At 38.5% G+C, this 19,026-nt stretch overlaps 2 protein-coding genes across 2 annotated transcripts; both read right to left on the bottom strand.

Annotated features, from left to right (window-relative positions):
- Nucleotides 1-1,063: 1,063 nt before the first annotated feature.
- Nucleotides 1,064-6,020, bottom strand: LOC121304829. The gene is made up of 4 exons (XM_041236239.1): nt 5,928-6,020; nt 3,798-4,241; nt 2,475-2,747; nt 1,064-2,241 (listed from the first exon to the last, which is right to left on the bottom strand). Exons 2-4 carry the CDS (start codon nt 4,201-4,203, stop codon nt 1,766-1,768), a joined length of 1,155 nt encoding a protein of 384 aa, XP_041092173.1. The 5' UTR covers nt 4,204-4,241; nt 5,928-6,020; the 3' UTR covers nt 1,064-1,765.
- A 5,295-nt stretch (nt 6,021-11,315) lies between these two features.
- Nucleotides 11,316-16,177, bottom strand: LOC121304831 (NTPase KAP family P-loop domain-containing protein 1-like). The gene is made up of 4 exons (XM_041236240.1): nt 16,053-16,177; nt 15,707-15,720; nt 13,250-15,033; nt 11,316-11,697 (listed from the first exon to the last, which is right to left on the bottom strand). Exons 1-4 carry the CDS (start codon nt 16,175-16,177, stop codon nt 11,437-11,439), a joined length of 2,184 nt encoding a protein of 727 aa, XP_041092174.1. The 3' UTR covers nt 11,316-11,436.
- Between the last annotated feature and the right edge of the window lie 2,849 nt (nt 16,178-19,026).

Below are 19,026 nucleotides of genomic sequence, written 5' to 3'. Positions count from 1 at the left end.
GTACTCTAACATTAGTGCTTTCAGTGGGCTGTGAAACAGCTGTTTTCCTTTCACATAAGGGCATGGGTTTATAAGATTGATAACAACTTAAATAGTCATTTTTGGCCGTCACATGTAAGCAAAACTCCCATCTTATAGGCTTTTGTCCCTTGAAACACATTCCGTAGACTTGGGATGTCTGTGTGCCAGTAATTAAAGCTAAAGTTTTATAATACAGTACACGTTGGGAGATCACTCTTCCCACTGTATCAATGCCACTGACATTTATACAGCTCCTTCCAGGTCACTCTTCCCAACACAGCAGTATTGATACAAGTGTGAGTGTGAGACACCCACCGTCCCAGCCAAGAGCTTTCTACAGGTTTGGTGAAATTAACCAGGATGTTAAAAAAGGCTTTAACATTGAAAGCAACATCTCTGATACCAGTGGATTACATCCTTGTGATTTTAGTGGGCATGACAAGTCAAGGGCAATTGGCACTGGTTACAATCAGGCACAGGTGGAAATGATATCAAACCAACTTCATCACAGTTTTTTCTGTGTGTGTGTGTGTGTTCTCACTGGGACTCCAACTTCATTCTCTGTCCCTGTGCACGTGGCACCCTTTGTGAACATTACAAAATGGCAACACCACGACAGGATATTGCGTTTACGTAAAATGGAAAGACAGCACATCCTGAAACCTTCTTTGAAACATAACACTGCTGTATGCAAGACAGGCAAGCAGAATGGACAGCCATTTATACAGCAGCAAATCAGAATATGACATCTCCTGTATGACATGTCTGTAGGGAGACACGATTTAAAAAAAATAAAACACAAAACAAAAAACTTGAAGAAATACAGCAGTAGGCCTAATATCACATGAACACTTGTAACAAACTTTCTTTTTACTTTAACCTCCCCGTAACACAAAACAAACCATGCTGCTGCATCTTACACGTTACTGTACAGTGTGAAAATAGTAAGAGCTTTTTGTTTTTTTATTAAAACTAAATGATTTTACTGTCGCCTACTTAGTACACAATTAACAGAAATCGGAAAACGCACTTTACAGAAATAATCATTTTTAAATTTAAATAGATAATGTGACAGTGTACTTATTGCATTTTTTTTTTCTTGTTTTGTTGTCTTTTCCTTCCATTTTCAACATCCAGATTTGTCTTTCTTTTTATTTGGAGGATCCAGAGGTTCATCAGGTTTTATTTTTGATGGTTTAAAATCGTATAATTCTAATAGGCATTATAATAATAAAAGACATTATGATAATGACGCTCGACCAAACGCTTGTCAAATGAAAGCCTTGATTGTTGGAAAGTAAATGTGCCAATTATAGAATGTCTTTAATTGGCTCATTTGTGTAATTGCACGTCCAGGTCAGCCAATAGCTTTCGGCTTTACGAAGTACTGGGGAGGACGGAAGCCAATAGGGAGTGAGAAGAGGCGGGACTAAGGGAACAGGACGCAAGCAGGGAAAGAGAAAAAAGGGGAGATCTGAAAAGCTACACTGCACTGTGCTCATACAGTTTAGTTTAGTTTAGTTTAGTGAAAACCAAACATTTCCAGCCCTAAAGGTAGCTTGAGTATGACAGCTGGCGCAGAAATAGTACACTTACTCATATTTGCAATTTCATTTCTGCATGTGTGTGGCCCCCCCCCCCCACTTGAGGGTGGGGAAGGAGAAATCAGTCAATACTACACGGTAAAATCTGAAAACACCATACTTATATTATGTTTGAATGCTCCTATTTATCTGCTGCATTCTCATTTGTGCTGGCAGTTTTTAGGAGCAGGGAGGAGCTGATTTGCTATGCGTGAAGGTTCCGCCTTCCCTCCACGTGACGTCACAGCTCTGGGCGGGTTCTCATTGGTCGAGGATAATGCTGAGGAGAAGGAGCCCTGGTTCCGCCCCAGAAGGGGCACAGACCAGACAGGCAGAGCTGCCTCAAGGGGGCGCTGTCTGGAAGGGCTCTGCACTAGTCCCTTGGCCCTAGCCTGCTCCACACCCCTCATGATGTGAACCAAGGCACCGTGGACCTGCTGGCTGGGGCAGCTCTCTCTCTTGCCCCGGTGTGGCATCCTGGTATTGTTGGAGAGCTGCTGCAGTACCTCGATTTGCCGGTCCAGCATTCCCAGCACACTGCAATGGAAAGCCCGCTGCTCGGCCATCTGTTCTTCCAGCTGTTGGTTCAGCAAGGTTAGCTGCTGGAGGATTAGGGTGTTGGCGTCTTCGGCACCACCTACAGGGAGAAAACAAACGACAACACCCTTTGCAATATACAGCTAGGGCCAAATGTATAGCAAAAGTGGCACGTACTGTATCTAAACGTTCAATGTTGAATGCAACGTGGGTATTTGGAAATTATAAATAGTAACACTGTTGCAATTTGAAACAAGGTCTGGTCTCATCTGCATAATTCCATGTTTATCTTAATTCACAAACCTTACACCAAAATCTGAAATTCTGACTTACCAAGCAAATTCGGTGTGGAACTGGTGCAGTGGGGTCCAGTGGAGCCCCCTATGGACTGTGCAGGGGACAGCTGCTGCTCGCTGGTCTTGACCGGGAACAGGTATTCCCCTGCAGGCCCTAAGGTGACTATCTCCTCCCCACTCTCCCACGCAGGGGTCTTGAGACCCACAGGTAGCGCATGAGGATCCTTAACGTCTTCCTCAGCGACATCCACCTCTGGACCACTGCTGAGGGGATCCCAGGCTACCAATCTGGAAGGTTGCTGTGGGTCACCTGTGATGATATGAAAAGACCTGCCAGGTAATAGGACCTGCACTGGACAAACCATTTCAAACACCTGCAAAACGTCTGGGCCAGTCACTGAAAAACGGTACCCCTGAAATGTCACTAGCTTGCATGTAGGGTGTCTTGCTGTACAGAAGCTGTTGCCTTGTGCAGTTACTCACTGCTTTACTGTGCAAAATGATGTCTTTTATAACTCATGTACTGTATATTTTGAAGTCCCTAAGGTATATGGAGAAATTGTTAACATACAAACAAAAAAAAAGCTTTTAGTTAGATTGCCCCTGGTCCTGATCTTCAGAGAGCTTTATCTTGGTATCTCTGCGTGAATTAAAACACACCATTGATAATTACGCAACGGAGTGCAGTTCTACATAATGTTTGAATGCTTTTTTTGTGGTCTTTGATGTTATAATATGTATAACTGGATGGTGAGTGTGTGATATGTGACATTGAGGTTTGTTGACCTTTCTTCTAGGTCAGGTGCTGTTCATAGAGGACAGTCTTAATCTTAAGTGACTTCCTGGCACAATAAAGGTAAATTAAGTCAAATAAAAGACAGTGAAGTCAAAACTGTGGAGTCCCAGGATTGCTCTACAGCGCCCGCAAACATTTTAAATTAGATGTCTCTAATTACTGTGTGTATACACAGTAGCTACTTAGTAAAAACATGTGCACCTACACATAATTATAATGTTATTATGCATAGTAAATTGTACTTAATGTGTATATCTTTTTGCACAATATATGGAAGTTCACAATTGCATCAGAAAAGGGTTAGGGTTAGAGGTAGGGTTAGGGTTAGGATTAGGGTTATATCATGCAAAATAATTTACACATTAAGTATATTGTAACTGTGCATAATAACATTGCAATTTTGTGTAAGTACACATGCATTTACTAAGTAACTACTAGGTAAATACACAGCAATTAGGGACAATGTAAAGTGTTACCCAACACCCTATGCTACTGGTATTTTTATGAAAGGTGTTTTTAGTGGCTTTGTCCCCTTTTATGCTCCATCAGCTCATAAAAGCGTACTGTCTATGTGATCCTCAAGCTCAGAGGCAGAAAGCACGACCAGGTTGTCGCTTCCCAAATGAGGCGGGGTCGCTGGTTTGGGTCTCCTTGCCAGCATGCGATCCAGCTTCTTAAAGTAGCGGAAAGACTCGATGGCAGAGAGTTTGGCGGCGCCGCTCCGGTAGCCCACGGTCTTGATCTTGCGATATTTGTGTTTCAGGCTCTTCCAGCGGTTGCGGATTTGGTTGACAGTGAAATCGATGTTGCGTTTGGCCAGGGTGTGCCTCAGCCTCTTGAAATGGGAGTCATTGCGCTGGCGTTTTTTATCCAACTCTCGAACCAGACCGAGTTCTTCAATGAGGGCCAGCAGTGCAAAAGTATCTCCCTCTGACCACCATTTGTTCTGTCTCTTCTCGCCGTTCTCCATCGTGCTTTCGCTCGCTCGCTGTGGCTTCTCACACGGAGCTTCGGAGTAAAAAGAACACGGTAAAAATGTTGAGATTAACTGATTTTATAAAAAATAATAATAATAATTGTGCTTTTAAAAACTGATATACACAACGTAATGCTGTAGCAGTTTATGCTATGAGTAATCCTACTGCAGTTAGCAAACTAGTAACCTTATCCTGTTATCAGGAGCCAAACTCTGATCGGAGATATCTCTTTAGGGCTACACACCTAGAATTTGGAAAAATGTAAGATTCTCAAAGTTGCTCAATGGGGTCAGTATATATAAATCAACCTTTATCCGAGTACTAGTGCAGTACTGCAGAGAGTTAAAGTCCAGGGCTTGTATGCAGAAGGTCACTGGTTCAAATCCCACATCTGCCACTGACTAATTTACTGTGTGACCCTGAGCAAGTCCCTTCCTCCTTGTATTCTATCCTGCGGATGAAATGTTAAATCAGTGTCCTATTGTAAGTGACTCTGCATATAATGCACAGTTCACAGCCTGCCTCTGTAAAGTGCTTTGTGATGGGGGTCCACCATGAAAGGTGCTATATAAAAATAAAGACACTGTCATTATATTTTAGATGCTACTAGTCACCCAGGGTTTTAGCTGTGTCCCCCTACATTTCCTTTTCTACAAAGTAGGTATTTCTGTTTTGCATCTCATTAAAAAAAAAATCTGTTTTTGTTCTTTCCATCAGCAATATTTGAACTAAATATTTTAACCCTTTCTTTTGTTTAAACTATAGCGGCCCACCCTATTATTGCATTATTGAATTGAGGCTGCCTTACAGCACAGCATGCAAAAACAAAAGGGTCAATCCATCTGAAGTGGACCTAATACTGGGGAGGTGTTTCCTCGAAGTGTGCTTGATAACATATTAAATCACACGATTAAGAAAAAAGGTGCCTGGGCAGGTGCATGCAAAAGAAGGGCTGTGTACTTCATTCACTGCCACTGTCCTCATTTGAGGAGATGCTAATTTGTAGCAGGTTAACAAAAAATGTTAGCCCAGTTTGACGACTTTATTTCTATGACCTAAGCAAATAAAATGAATAAAACTTCATATTTTAACAGTTTTCTAGCAAAAAAAAATTGAGAGGTAATCCCCTTGCATCTGAGCAGAAATGACTCTGTGGCTAGATTTAATTTGATAAATCATTGAGATCATCAGTATTTGTCTTTAAACTCTATTCAGTACTGGAACTGTTTATGGACCTGTCACAGGAATAACATGTGAGGGGTATTACCAGATATATTATAATAAACGGATTGCTGTGTTTAACACTGCAATTGCATGAACACAATGCGTCCATTGCACCCCACATATCAAATGCCAAAATATAAGCATTATATATTTGTTTTTATTATGGATTCCAACGTTTTTTACTGTAGATTTTTTACTAATTCCACATCTCTGCTAAATATGTTGTTCAGTTGAATAATAATAATAATAATAATAATAATAATAATAATAATAAATCACTGCCTATTTATTTCCCTCTTTTAAGCCCCTTAACACAGAGACTGGACAGAGATTACCTTTATAGTTTTTAACAATACACGGTTCAGGAATATGCCACTGCAGTTGATTTGCCTGTGGGAATTTATGCAGCGTGCATCATGCACTGTACACCGCGCAAAATCAATGCATTGTCTTAACTTACTGCACAGCGTTAAAATAAGTTTTAAACACTTACTGTTATTATGGGACTCACATTCCGGTTTCAGCACTTCACGCACAAAGCTGGTGCTGCGCTTGCATGAAACAGGCAGCTGCTGGCAACGAATATCACGTGATTGAAACGTGTTTACTTCACTCCTATCACGTGGTTGTACAGTATCCGCTAGTTGGCTGTTAAGTATCATGTGACCCCTCTCGCTCCCTTGTCATATGATTGCTATAAACTCCAGGGATTTTGCAAATAAAGGTACACTTTCGTATTTTAATTGTATAGCTGCAATCCTGTGTTTATAAAGTACACCTTTTAATTATTTTTTGACTTTTTCATGTTGTGTATTTTTTTTCACCCCTTGTCTGTCTTCTATTCCTTTTGGGTGTGCAAATCAGAAGCTGTCACTTATGGCACAAAAGCACAAAGTGAATGTATGCGACACAGTACAAGATCATTTAATATTGCCTTACCCATACAAAGCTGCCCTTTCTGCCCTTTTCAGTGCAATTCAGATAAAGCAAGTACTCTTATTATCTTTAAAGATTAAGTAGCGGGTTTCGAAAAATATACAGTTACCCGTCCTCACGTGTTGCTGCTATAACTGTTTAAATGACGTATCTGTTATTTGTCTTTTCATTGTTAACATCTTGACAGCCTTTTACGCTTATAACATTAAAGTCTGTTTCAAAGCTGTTTCCAAAACGGCCGCTCTAGTGCACTGCTGGTGTAAGGGTTATTGTCCACATTATCAAAGAGGTCACACAGCGATAATGATCCGTGATGTGGTACAGAACAGAAAAGCAAGAGCACTTGTTATGTTTTGTTTTTTTCTCAAACCCTAGTGCACTAGAGCGGACATTTTAAAAACAGCTCTGAAACAGACTTTAAAATTATACTTGTAAAAAGCTGTCAGGGTGGTGACAATAAAAATAAAAATGACAGGTGAGGTATTTAAACAGTTATAGCAGCAGGTGGGTACATGGAGCTCGCAAAGACCGCCCATCACTAAGTGTTCGTGGCCTCGGCTGTGTCTGACCACTTCCCATTTGTTTTGCCACTGCTGATGCACTCTGGTGACCAGTGTGTTGGAGAAGCCTACCTAGTGGGCCACCTACTTTCCCCATTTCTGGTAGGCTGTTTGCAATTGTGTTGCAGGAATCTCATCAAGAGATCAACCTCTAATCTGTAATCTCTAGTTTAGGGCAATATCAAATCCAAGTTTACTGCTTTTATTTGAAAACCCTTTATGGAATGTTTAAGTGATAACTGGGCACATCAGCTGTACATGGGGATAACAGTCTTCTAAGTGGGGACAATAAATCAGAGGAGGCATGTATAGTTTATTGCAAGGTACATGGTTTTCTGCAGTGTCAATCAGTGTGCCTTGAAGTTATAGCTGTTTGTTTTTTTTGTTTTTTTTTTATATACCAACACAAAGAAGGTTTGGATACAACATCGACTTTTCAAAACAAATGTCTCAGCAATAAGAGAAGTGGCGGCTAACAAACGGTAGGGAAATGCATATTAAAACGTTCAGGACTACAAAGAAGTAATTAAGAGGTTAATTTGTTCTGCAGGCATGTGATGACATTTGACTAATAAGTAGTGCCTTTGCCATTCCTCGAATTACTTACAAAAAGAGAAATGCATTCTTTGTTACTGTAATTATTGCTTTTGTAATTTAACAATGTGGGGGGGGGGGGGGGGGGGGGGGGGGGGCTGGCTAAGCTGCAGACATATGTCAGGGCAACAAGGTGTCAGGTTGAATTCTGTTTTAGAACAAAACTTTAAGATCGCCCACCTGCCAGCATTGTGTCATGGTGTGTGGGTGCACTGAGCTATTTAGCTGGTTTAGTACCTGCCTGTTCCCATTATTCAAACAGAGCATTTGTGTACCAAGGTTTTGAAATCATTTAACAATGCAAATGAGTCAAAACAGCAGACTTTCCATATAACAGACACTGTGTAGTCATAGTTTTTTAAAGTTATTTAGGGGTCAGTTTGTTTATCCTGTACCTTACCAGGACAGTAAAGAATACAACACAAGAAAAAAAGGGGGCCAGTTATAATATTATATGAAAATACACCAAATGAAGTTTGAATTGAAAAATATAAAGTTGACTTCACTGTAACAGCATGTTAATATTTTACTATACAAACAACTCATGTCTTGAATCATTGCGTTCCTAACGTCATAGCATCCCTGCTTTGAACATTGAAAACAACTTGCTGCTTCGCAATCGAACAACTGTAAAGCAAGAAACTGCATGTGTCAGCACTTGACAGTTGTCTTTAAAGCAAGCAAGCAGCTCGACACAAGCAGTGTGTCCCCCCCCCCGCATTCCTGAACTCTCAGAAGTTCACCTATCACCGGGCTAGGGCAAGCTCTAACATTACATCAAAAGAAGACACAGGCTTCGTGTTTCCAGCTGCTTGCTAGCTGCTGTCACTTTACACACGGCTTTCACTTCTAAAGTTAAAAGCCTTTTCAGCTGCCTGAAAATAAATAAATAAAAAACCTGACAACTCTTTCTGTTGAAGATGTACCCGAGACTGTTTTGACGTCACAAAACTCACATCTATACAGACAGGTAGAACGTGTGGGTGTTCTTCTGTAACAGTATATGCATTGTTCGCGTTTATTAATATTCCGGAATCAGCATAAAGCCGCCCGACCTGTGCTATTTTAACAACTGCTTTGAATGTGTTTGTTCTGTGTTTTATTTTTTTTTAATCAATATTCAGAGTCATCACCGAGGGTAATCTTGCATAATCCACATTGTTACAAACATTGAAAACATTGTAAATTTGTTGTTTTGCAATTCTGTTTTATATGTCGCTATGCTTTGTCTGCCCCCCCTACCCCCTCCCCCTTAAATTCAATGCAAAGGCAAGACCTTTAGACTAAGTTACATAATTTGTATATATAGTTTTTCTTTGTTCTTTAATAAAAATTCAGTTTTCTGGTACTCACATGTCTGCTATTAGTTATTTAAAAATTCCAATAACCTATGTGTGAGAGTTTTGAATCTTTTAAACCTTTTATTTCTATATGCATATATATTTAAAAAGATCAATTATTTGATGCAGTTTGGTTTCGCTGTGCAGACAGACAGCTTCAGAAACTCCCAGCCTCCAGCGTCGAGGCCGGTGGAGCAAAAGCAGTGACGCGCTTAGCAACAGAACGCTGACATGTCACGAGACGGGAGTGGAGAAATTTGGGGAGGGGGTGGACAAAGTTTGAAATGACAACGTCAGAAATAAGAACATAAGAAAGTTTACAAACGAGAGGAGGCCATTCGTCCCATCTTGCTCGTTTGGTTGTTAGTAGCTTATTGATCCCAAAATCTCATCAAGCAGCTTCTTGAAGGATCCCAGGGTGTCAGCTTCAACAACATTACTGGGGAGTTGATTCCAGACCCTCACAATTCTCTGTGTAAAAAAGTGTCTCCTATTTTCTGTTCTGAATGCCCCTTTTTCTAAACTCCATTTGTGACCCCTGGTCCTTGTTTCTTTTTTCAGGCTGAAAAAGTCCTGCAAAGAACCGAGGCTAAAAAAACATTAGTGAAATCAAAATTGAAAGCATAATAATCGTTTGCTTTTTGTCGAGAATCAAGCTACTGCATGGGACGACCCAGTAAAAACAAAACAAATAAAATAAAAAAAAAAGGTGAGAAATAGATTAAAACGCAATGTTGCTTCACAAAACACACACACACACACACACACACACACACACACACACACACACACACACACACCACACATATATATATATATATATATATATATATATATATATATATATATATATATATATATATATATATTATATATATATCGATAGATAGATATCTGTGAGGTGTAGCATATTTAGCGTTCTAAAATTTAGATATATATTATTATATTTTCAAATAATATTTTTGTAAAGCAGTGTCATATTATTCGTAACACATTTACAAACCGTGCTATACTGGAATTACTGTGTTTTGTAAGCTCTCCGTTCTTTTTTAATCAGAACTGGTGCAGCAGAAAGTCCTGAAGGAACATCAGGGTGATGTCTTACACGTTGATTGTGATCTGATTCAAGTATCTTTGGGAAACATTCTCCAGCTGAAATCGCAGCTGTGTTTGATGAATTCCTTCCCTGTCGCTCATTTTTCCACCTAATCCTGGTTGTGACAATCACACCTGTCACCAATTTCTTACCTTTGTGTCATTCACTTCCCTAAAACAAGCTTTCACAGAGCCTTGCAAAGTCTGGTTTTGAATCCTGGCAGAAATCTCAATTTGTGTTTTCTTTTGTCCTGGGGCTGTTTTTGTTTGTCCCAATTCCACAAAAAAATAAATAAATAAAAATGGACAAATCCATGCTGTGGTTTACGACTATATAAAAGGATGCAGTTTTGTTGTAAAATCAATTCAGTTGAAAATTATACCCAGGGGTTTTATTTATTGTATTTAAAGCTATAGTTATTGGCAATGTAATCTATAAATAATAAAGATAAGATGAAAAAAAATTCTAATAAATGACGATATACCAGGATCAAGTTGGTTGCACAGGAGAAGAGTCAAAAGAAAAGGCTTGCAAAAGAAAATGCAATTACGTAAGAAAGTAGCTTTAAAAGTCCCAGTATACACTCCCTGCATTCCTGCACACCAGCATGGCAAGTTGTGATAGTAACATAGATTAAAGACAACGTTAAAGGCTCCCGTGCAGCATCTTTACTCTGACACAGGCTATTTAAGATTAAAAAAAATAATAATAATAACAAACAAACACAAAAATACACACATGCATGTATTATACTGGACCACTAATAACTGTCCTTGTAAAATAACTCTTAAGAATTAGGCATTCTATGAATTGTTGTGATAACCAGGGGTTAATTAGTGCTGGGTCGCAAAAATTTTGGCCATACTGTAGTGGCTGTCTGCCAGTGGCGTGGAGATCTCTCTTAGCGATTGTTTGCCCACTGTTCGACCCCTATGTTAGCAACGCCCTCTTCAAGAGCTGCATTTGTTACCTGCAGTTACACATGTTATGTACCAGCGCCTGGTTACAGTGTCCTTAAATGTGTAATTTTTTTTGCACACTGTAACCCCAACTTTAAACCTAACCCTTTTCTGAGTCTATTGTTTACTTTCATGTATCTTGCAAAAAGATTGAAACATTAAGTACATTATAACTATGCATAGTAACATTGTAACACTGTAAGAACGCATGCATGTGTCTACTAAGTAACTACGAAACAAATGCACAGTAGAGACACTTCATGTAAAGCGTTACCCCAAAAAATGATTAGATTACATACCATAATCTAAATGGATATAATAGAAATAAAAAGGGTTTATTCACTGATTTTATTTGCAAGCTGGTAAATTCTATCTAACGGCAGTAAGTTCTCAAACATAATTTTGTTTTGATGCGATCAATGCAGTTTTACATCAATATTAGGTATTCTGCTATCTTTATTAAATTGTGACACTGGAGTTACCATTGTTGGTACCCTAGTGTCAGCTCTTGTGTTGTTTAAATCTGCACGCCTGTGCTGCATGTCAACAGAGTGCTCTGTGTCGGCCTCAGCCCTTCTCTTACATGAGGGCAGACAGCTTGTGGCTTTATTCCTAAGAAGTGAATGCTAAAGTCAGTCCATTCTCCCACGGACATCTGAAGGACATTTTTGATCTCGTTGTAGTGGCCAAAAAGTAACGCTCGTCCATCGAGATTGTTCTCCTTTATTCTCTGCATGTACTTGTCAGCATTTATCTCACTGAAGTTGAGTTTTTTCATCTGGGGGGGGAAACAAAGATTACATTATTTTTCTGATAGAAGTTGCAAGCAGATACTGAATGATCGTTCGTGCTATATGATTTTTATTCGGGGCTTGTGGTTTGTCTACGGACATCCTCTGAAGGCGAATAAAAAAGGTATATAACACACTCTAAAAAATTCATATTCGATCATTCAATATTCTGTGTGTGTGTGTATATATATATATATTAATATATATATATATATATATATATAAATGAATAGCAATAAAATGTGTATTTATATTAATTCATTCAGCTATTATTATTTTACCTGGCCGGTCTTTACTTTAAGCATACTGGCTATGCTTCGATGCAGATTCATTTCTAACCCTGCCGCTGTCTGTCAAGTACACCACTGTTTTGGAACATAAGCAAAGACACATTCCAGACTAGTCCACTTAAGTGAGGTAATTCAATTAGTTTTGCTGTCAATACACTGGTGTGCACTAGATGGCGCTGACACTAACATAGAGGCTGATCTAGTCTACATTGCATACAGTATGTCTAAGAGTCTAAGACAGGCCACTAGAACTCAAAGCTAGCTTCACATTGTCCTTTTCTTCTAGAACAGGACATAACCTTTATTTTATTTGGCCAGGAAAACAGGTTAGAATCTTTTAGAAGTGCTTTGAAAACTTGAACAATTGTATACCTGCTGAAGTAAAGGCAGATTTAGAAAAAACAATATTATGATAACCGCTATTAGAAACCAGAACCACTCTGGTTGCAAGGCTACAATCAAAGTATAACCCTAGGAGGTCAACCCACTCTACAGCAATGGCCAGAAGTTTTGCATCACTTAGAACTTAGAAGGATTGAGACATAATAAACCAAAAAATGATACTGCAAAAAAATACGTAATAGTACAGTAGTTCATGTTCGATTTTCACATATTTCAGATTGTTTTCCGTTATGGAGAACTACAGTGCTATGTAATTGAATTTGTTAACGTAACATTATTCAGCAGGTTTCATTCGACTTTATGAAGCAAAATGAGTTCTATAGGGTGATGCAAAACGATTGACCGTTCATACAGAGTTTAGTATTGGAGCAACTCAGAACCACTGCTGGCAAGCACCATAAAACAGTAAGAGAAAAGTGTAGAGAGCAATGAAAATGACGTTTGAAGCAGCACTTAGGGATGAAATGAATCCCAATGGGTCCAAAGAGCTTACAAGTGTAGAGATTACCTTCCAAGTATGCCAGTTATGAGGAGACACAATCAGTTAGGGGAGACAAAGGAAGAGGTCTGAGGGTTCTGGTAACTAAGAGTGCTTGTAAAGCTTCATGCTTAATTTTAAATGACCATATTGATTGCCAGGGAGTTCCTTCAGAGCCCAAACATATATGTATGACTAATGGAAATAAAATGATTAAAGAGCCATATTATGGAGATGAATAAGCCATATATGGCTCAAGAGCCATCTGGTGGACAGCCCTGGTTTATAGTAGCTAATTAAGTTTGCAGACTTTAAGTAGAGATATAAATTATGTTCGGGTGTACGATCATAAGAAATGAAGATCTTTACCTCACTGCACATATCGTCTTTACTTAATTTTAAAACAAATCCGGATTTTAGTGGCATGGCCTTCGCTAATGTAATGGTATGCTTTCGATTTTTGCTTCCCCAGATTATTTCCAGCTCCTTCTTGATGGACAGGTCGAGGTTGACGGTGAACGCTTTAAAACAGTTGGCGTGCCGTATGGTGAGCAAAAAATCTTTCTTGAGAAACATTTCAAACAGTTCGGGATCCCCATCCATTTCCAGGAGGTTTTTAATTTGGTCCTTTATCAGGTGGAACTCGATCCTCGATTCGCAAAAGACATCCCACAGAAGCTTGGTCCCATCAATGCTGTCTTCTCCAGTTAAGTCTTTGTCTATCTCAGCTCTTTGTTCATCGTCTTCGATGCACTGTAAGATCCAGCTGAGACGACATGGCCACTGATTAGCCAGGACTATCCACGCCGCAACTTCCCTTGCTGGTGGTAATTCCCCCTTTTGGCTAGCCATGATTATGATTGAGACTCTAACTGAATTGATAATTCTTCTCATATGAATGCTGTTCTCCATGAGGTAATATTTAAAGTTTCCTTCATCTCCTTCTTCGATAATGACTCGCAGTGTTTCTTTAATCAAATCCTTAACTATTTTCTGAATGTCAACGTTATGTTCTCGTCTGTCTGGGGTACTGATAATCAAAGGAATCAGAGATTCATGTGCGATTCCGCTTTCCATGCAAGATTCTTCAAGCATCTTTGATCTCTCTGCTTCATATGAGATCGCCTGGCTTTTTTCAAATTGACCATCATCGGGAAATTCTGACTGACGTTCTACAAGTTTTCTAAAAACCCTACGCTTAGAACCGATGTCCATTTCGGGGATCGTAAAGGGCAGAGTCACGATGTGGTTTAGAAACTCATAACCGTTTTTATCCATGCTTTCAAAACTCTTGGAGCTCTCCACGCTCTTCACGATCACCCTGGGATCAATCGCCAGGATGGAAATGAACGGGGTGTTTTCCCCGGAAAGCAAGATGTTTATAGCATCCAAAACGCCGACAATTTTCTCGGGAGTGCACCGATCCAAGTTGGTAATTTCCAAGACGACGCGGATATTCCTTCTTTCGTAGACTTCCATGAAGTGAATAAAGTTGATGAGAACTTCCACCTCTTTCCGCACATCATTCATGAAGCCCAACTGAGCGCTCATTTTGGGTGCATCCATCCGTCTCTGGATATTGAAATCCTGGTTGAACATTAGATTTTTACTCAACATAAGGGTGAAACGAACCACACCGGCAGCTGGTAGCCCAAGCGTTGCAATAGCCATGCTTTCGATCACTGTTATACCATCACCAGAACTGTTGCCAGTTGGGAAACCAACAATTACAACAACAGCAATCAACCCAATGGCAAGTAAAACTGAAACAATTGCAAGAAGCCAAAGGGGAAAGCAGCAAATTTTTTTGGCTATCCACTGCGGCTCACGGCTTTCCTTTATTGTTTTCCTGACAGACTCATCTATGTGTTGAGAAGTTCTGAAAACGCTGATGAGGAAACAGCCGAAAATAGATTGAAACGATTCACAGAGAGTGATGACCAGGCCCGCCCATAACTTATCGGTTCCTGTGAAGTGCCAGGCATTGAACTTGATAAATAGGTATCTGACATTTCTTCTCTTCTTGTCCATTGACCATTTCGGCCAGTAAAAAATCATAGTGAGTAAAGTGGACACAAAATTCCAAAGAGAACCCTTCTTTTGTGCAGGTGAAAATTTATTTTGTCTTCGTTCTGATTCCTTTATCATATATGCTAAAGAAAGGAAAAAAAAAATATGTATAATATATAACTTATAATTTTAAGAAATAACTTGCAACCTGCAACCATAAGAGTGGGATCACAAAATAATTTGCCCCATTGAAGATAAGACATCAAAAGACACTCCGAGATCATATCACAGAAACACCCTATTTGTTCCGTTTAATAAAATACTGTATTGTGTTAGGGCAGTTTCACCACTTATAATTTGGTTTTCTCACTTTTAAAAACAACTGCACACTGTAGGGCAGAGTCAGTCCTACCTATTTTTACAATGTACTTGTACTATAAAGACAGAGTCTAGGCGACTTGCTCAGGATCACACACAGTGAGTCAGTGGCTGAGGTGGGATTTGATCCAGGGACCTGCTGGTTACAAGCCCGTTTCTTTAACCACTGGGCCACACAGCCTCCTGATATGGCGTATGCTGTTGCCTGTATAATGTGTTGATATTACATATTGCTGCTGTCTGAGGGTCTGACATTTGTATGTAAATAACTAAATCAAATAAACAGCTGAGGAATTGAATTCAAGGGGTCTTAGATATTTTCAATTCATTAATTCTAGTTGGATAACATTAAAGCGTGTTTTCCAGAACAATCAACACCTTGTGGATTTCCCCAAAGATATTAAGTTGATTGATAATTGATTTCCTTTATATACCCACCTGCACGAAAACCTCTTTGGGAGAATTTCAGTTAGGCATCTTAAACAACTTCTGAAAAAGTCTCCTGCTTTTTACCATGTGTGGCTATGTGTTCATTTTCTCTTACTATTTTAAACAGAGTTTAATCAATCAACCTATTTTTTACAATTTTCCAAGTTTTTGGTTCCAGTGCTTTGATTTCATATGCCCAGCACATCAATCACAACAGAAGCAATGGAGTGTTCTAATAAAAACACACACAACTGTATATTAGACAATCATTTCAAAGGGACCTGTGTATAGGTGTTAGTGTATTTCCTATGTAGTAAACACACAGCAAGACATTTTTAGTGCACAATATCAAAACTTACTTTCAATCTTACTCAAAAGACTCTTAATGCGATTTGGGCAGGATGAGTAAAGCCCTACAGTAGAAGGAGCCACAACTTTAGTGAAAGCCACAGACAGGCCATAGGCACAGATGTCATCCATATCTGTAAATAAAGGATAAAGCATGGAAACAAAGTAAAAAAAAAAAAAAAAAAGCTGTAGATCTCCATGACCACCCAGTGAAATGTACCCAGTGCTGTGTGAATATACATATTTGTATTGTTTAAAAATAAATACAGCAAACTTTTCCTTATCGACGCGCTGCCTGTCCCACTGTATTAGGAACCTGGCAGCCGGTTTAGTTTGCTTCCTGTAAATGATTGAACACACACTGCACAGAGCAACATGATTTCTTTAAAATGTCTCCAATGAAAAAGATGCCAGCAGGATTGAATATTTCTGCTAGAGATCACTCTGTCCAGTACAAGGGGTTGTTATTTTTACGTTTATTTAAGTTTTTATTTTATTTGTTATTTTGCTGAATGCAAGACACTAAATCCCAGTACCACAGATTGAGCACAAGTTAGATACGTCAGGATACAATATTACTGCAATAGACACACAATATGAATGTCAGTACTATAGTAGTAATATTATCAGTGTTTCCTATGAGATGGATATATGATTTCTAAAGAGAGTTTAAACTTTTAACAACCCCTTTCCTTTCAGAGGTCTTGGTTTTATGTACCTCAGGAGGTGCAACTTACCATCTGATTGAAGCCTGCTAGAGCTGGAAGATGATTGGCTGACAATACGGAACCATTTTCAAATTCCACTCAGTTATAAAAGTGTAAGATTTATTTATTTATTTTTTTTAATTGTTTAGGACCAATGCCTTCAGGACTAGTAATTATTTCAAAGTTATGCTAACATTTATATTTACAAAATTAATCAATAATGTGTAAAATATCCAAAAGCAATACAATAATAGCAGTATTACAATTAAATAATAATAATAATAATAATAATAATAATAATAATAATAATAATAATAATAATAATAATAATAATAATAATTACTGTGAAAAGGGTAAGTCAGTTGGTTAAACTGATGTATTAAGCTTGCTTTGCAGCTGTGTATTAGTTTTGCCTTCTAATTGTTTATATAAAGTTATTGAAGGGTCTTTTGGTCAGCTTTATTGTCAAACTAGGATCTGAGTTCAGTTGAGAGGTTGGTAAAAGTGAGTACAGCAGGTGAGTTGAAGTACCACAGCTAAGATTGTAATCCGTCTGCATCCAGTTGAAATACTGATATAAGAGTTATATATTCACCACATCCGAACCCCGACATTAACAGGTTTTCACATTGGTACTTTTTTAAAAGCTGGCGCAAAAATAAAAAAAATATATAAGTGTATGTAAGCAGTAGTATAAGTGTACCATTTAATGTAAATAGCAGAGCTCATCAAAGCTGGGCAATGTTCTCATCTTAGTTTGCCATTCTTACCTTTCGTGGCCATTTTAACAAGAGTGATCCAGCAAGTTTGACGTGCCTTGTCAATTTGCCAATACCTACAAAACGAAAAACACAAAAAATACTTTGAAAAGGCTTTTTGGTTAAGGGCTGTCCAATAGCTGACCCTTAATTCATGCATGGCTCATTGACTAAACAAAACTGTAATTGCGTCTCTGTATATAACACTACCCACAGTTGATGCAGAGAGATAATTGGGACACCTTTCAAATTTTTAGGTCTGGCGATTATGCATTGCTCCCAGCTTTTCAATTTGTGAGCCAACAGCATGTTGAAACACAGGAATAAACTTCAAATCCATGAAAGCCCAATCTTATTGAAACAAAATCGTCCTTAAAAGCAAGCTTAGCTTAAGTTTCATCAAACAAGCTCAGGATCCCAACATGCACGAAAAAAAAAAAAACCTTTTAAACTTTGGACGTTGTAAAAACCAAGGAATGGTTGTGGAGTAAACAGACCGTTTAATGATTGTTATGGGTTATTGATGCAGTTAATAATGTATTGTTGAAAAAACAAGGACACAAACAGGCAGGAAAAATGATTTAAAATTAATATAAATAAATTTATAAGCAGTGTTTGAAAACAAAGTTCTAAGATATTAATAAATACTCTCTCTCACACACACACACATATATATATGTAAAACTGCAGTGTACAAAATTGAAGGTACATGAAAACAAGGTTTTTAAAAAATGTACACGAAAGGTTTAAAAGATTAAAAAATCTTATTTTCAGGTAGTTTGAGGCAAAAGGCCTTCTTCGACCATTTAAAAAGAAAAGTTTTAAAAACCTTTTCTTTCAGGAGGACGCCTTCTCTCTCTCTCTCTCTCTCTCAAGCTCTCTCTCTCTCTCTCTCTCTCTCTCTCTCTCTCTCTCTCTCTCTCTCTCTCTCTCTCTCTCTCTCTCTCTCCTCTCTCTCTCTCTCTCTCTCTCTCTCTCTCTCTCTATATATATATATATATATATATATATATATATATATATATTATATATATATATATGATGTGTTAAAAAAGAAATCAAATATAAAAAATAAAATACTTACTTTATCAAATGATGACTCTCTTTCAAACGTGGAAGGTCTTTTTGTCAATTAGGTCATAACAAATTGCTGTGCACCAGGGTGGCTCTTCCAATCCTGGTCTCTGTTGAAAACCTGTTCTAAATTGTTTAATCTGAACCAACTAAACCTCCATCCACACCCTAAAGTAGCTGAAATGTACCTGAAACCTGGACTGGATTGGCCCTCCAGGAACGTGATTAGACACCCCTGCTCTACATAAAGTTTTTATGGCTGGCTAATATTTAAGCTGACTTTACAGCACGTTCGTGGATAAGTTGTAGTTGTGTAATGTATATAGTAGACACAGACCGTTGTCTTTAATTGCACATGTTATTTCTATTTTATCACAATTTGTTTGAGCCATTTCAGCCAGGACAACTCTTGCGATTGATCTTGGCGCACAAAGGGAACACA

The sequence above is a fragment of the Polyodon spathula genome, chromosome 40, assembly GCF_017654505.1.
Source record: "Polyodon spathula isolate WHYD16114869_AA chromosome 40, ASM1765450v1, whole genome shotgun sequence".
In the NCBI taxonomy this organism is placed as follows: Eukaryota; Metazoa; Chordata; class Actinopteri; order Acipenseriformes; family Polyodontidae; genus Polyodon; species Polyodon spathula.
The sequence above is the reverse complement of the archived record's forward strand: the minus strand, read 5'-3'. Positions and strand labels throughout refer to the sequence as shown.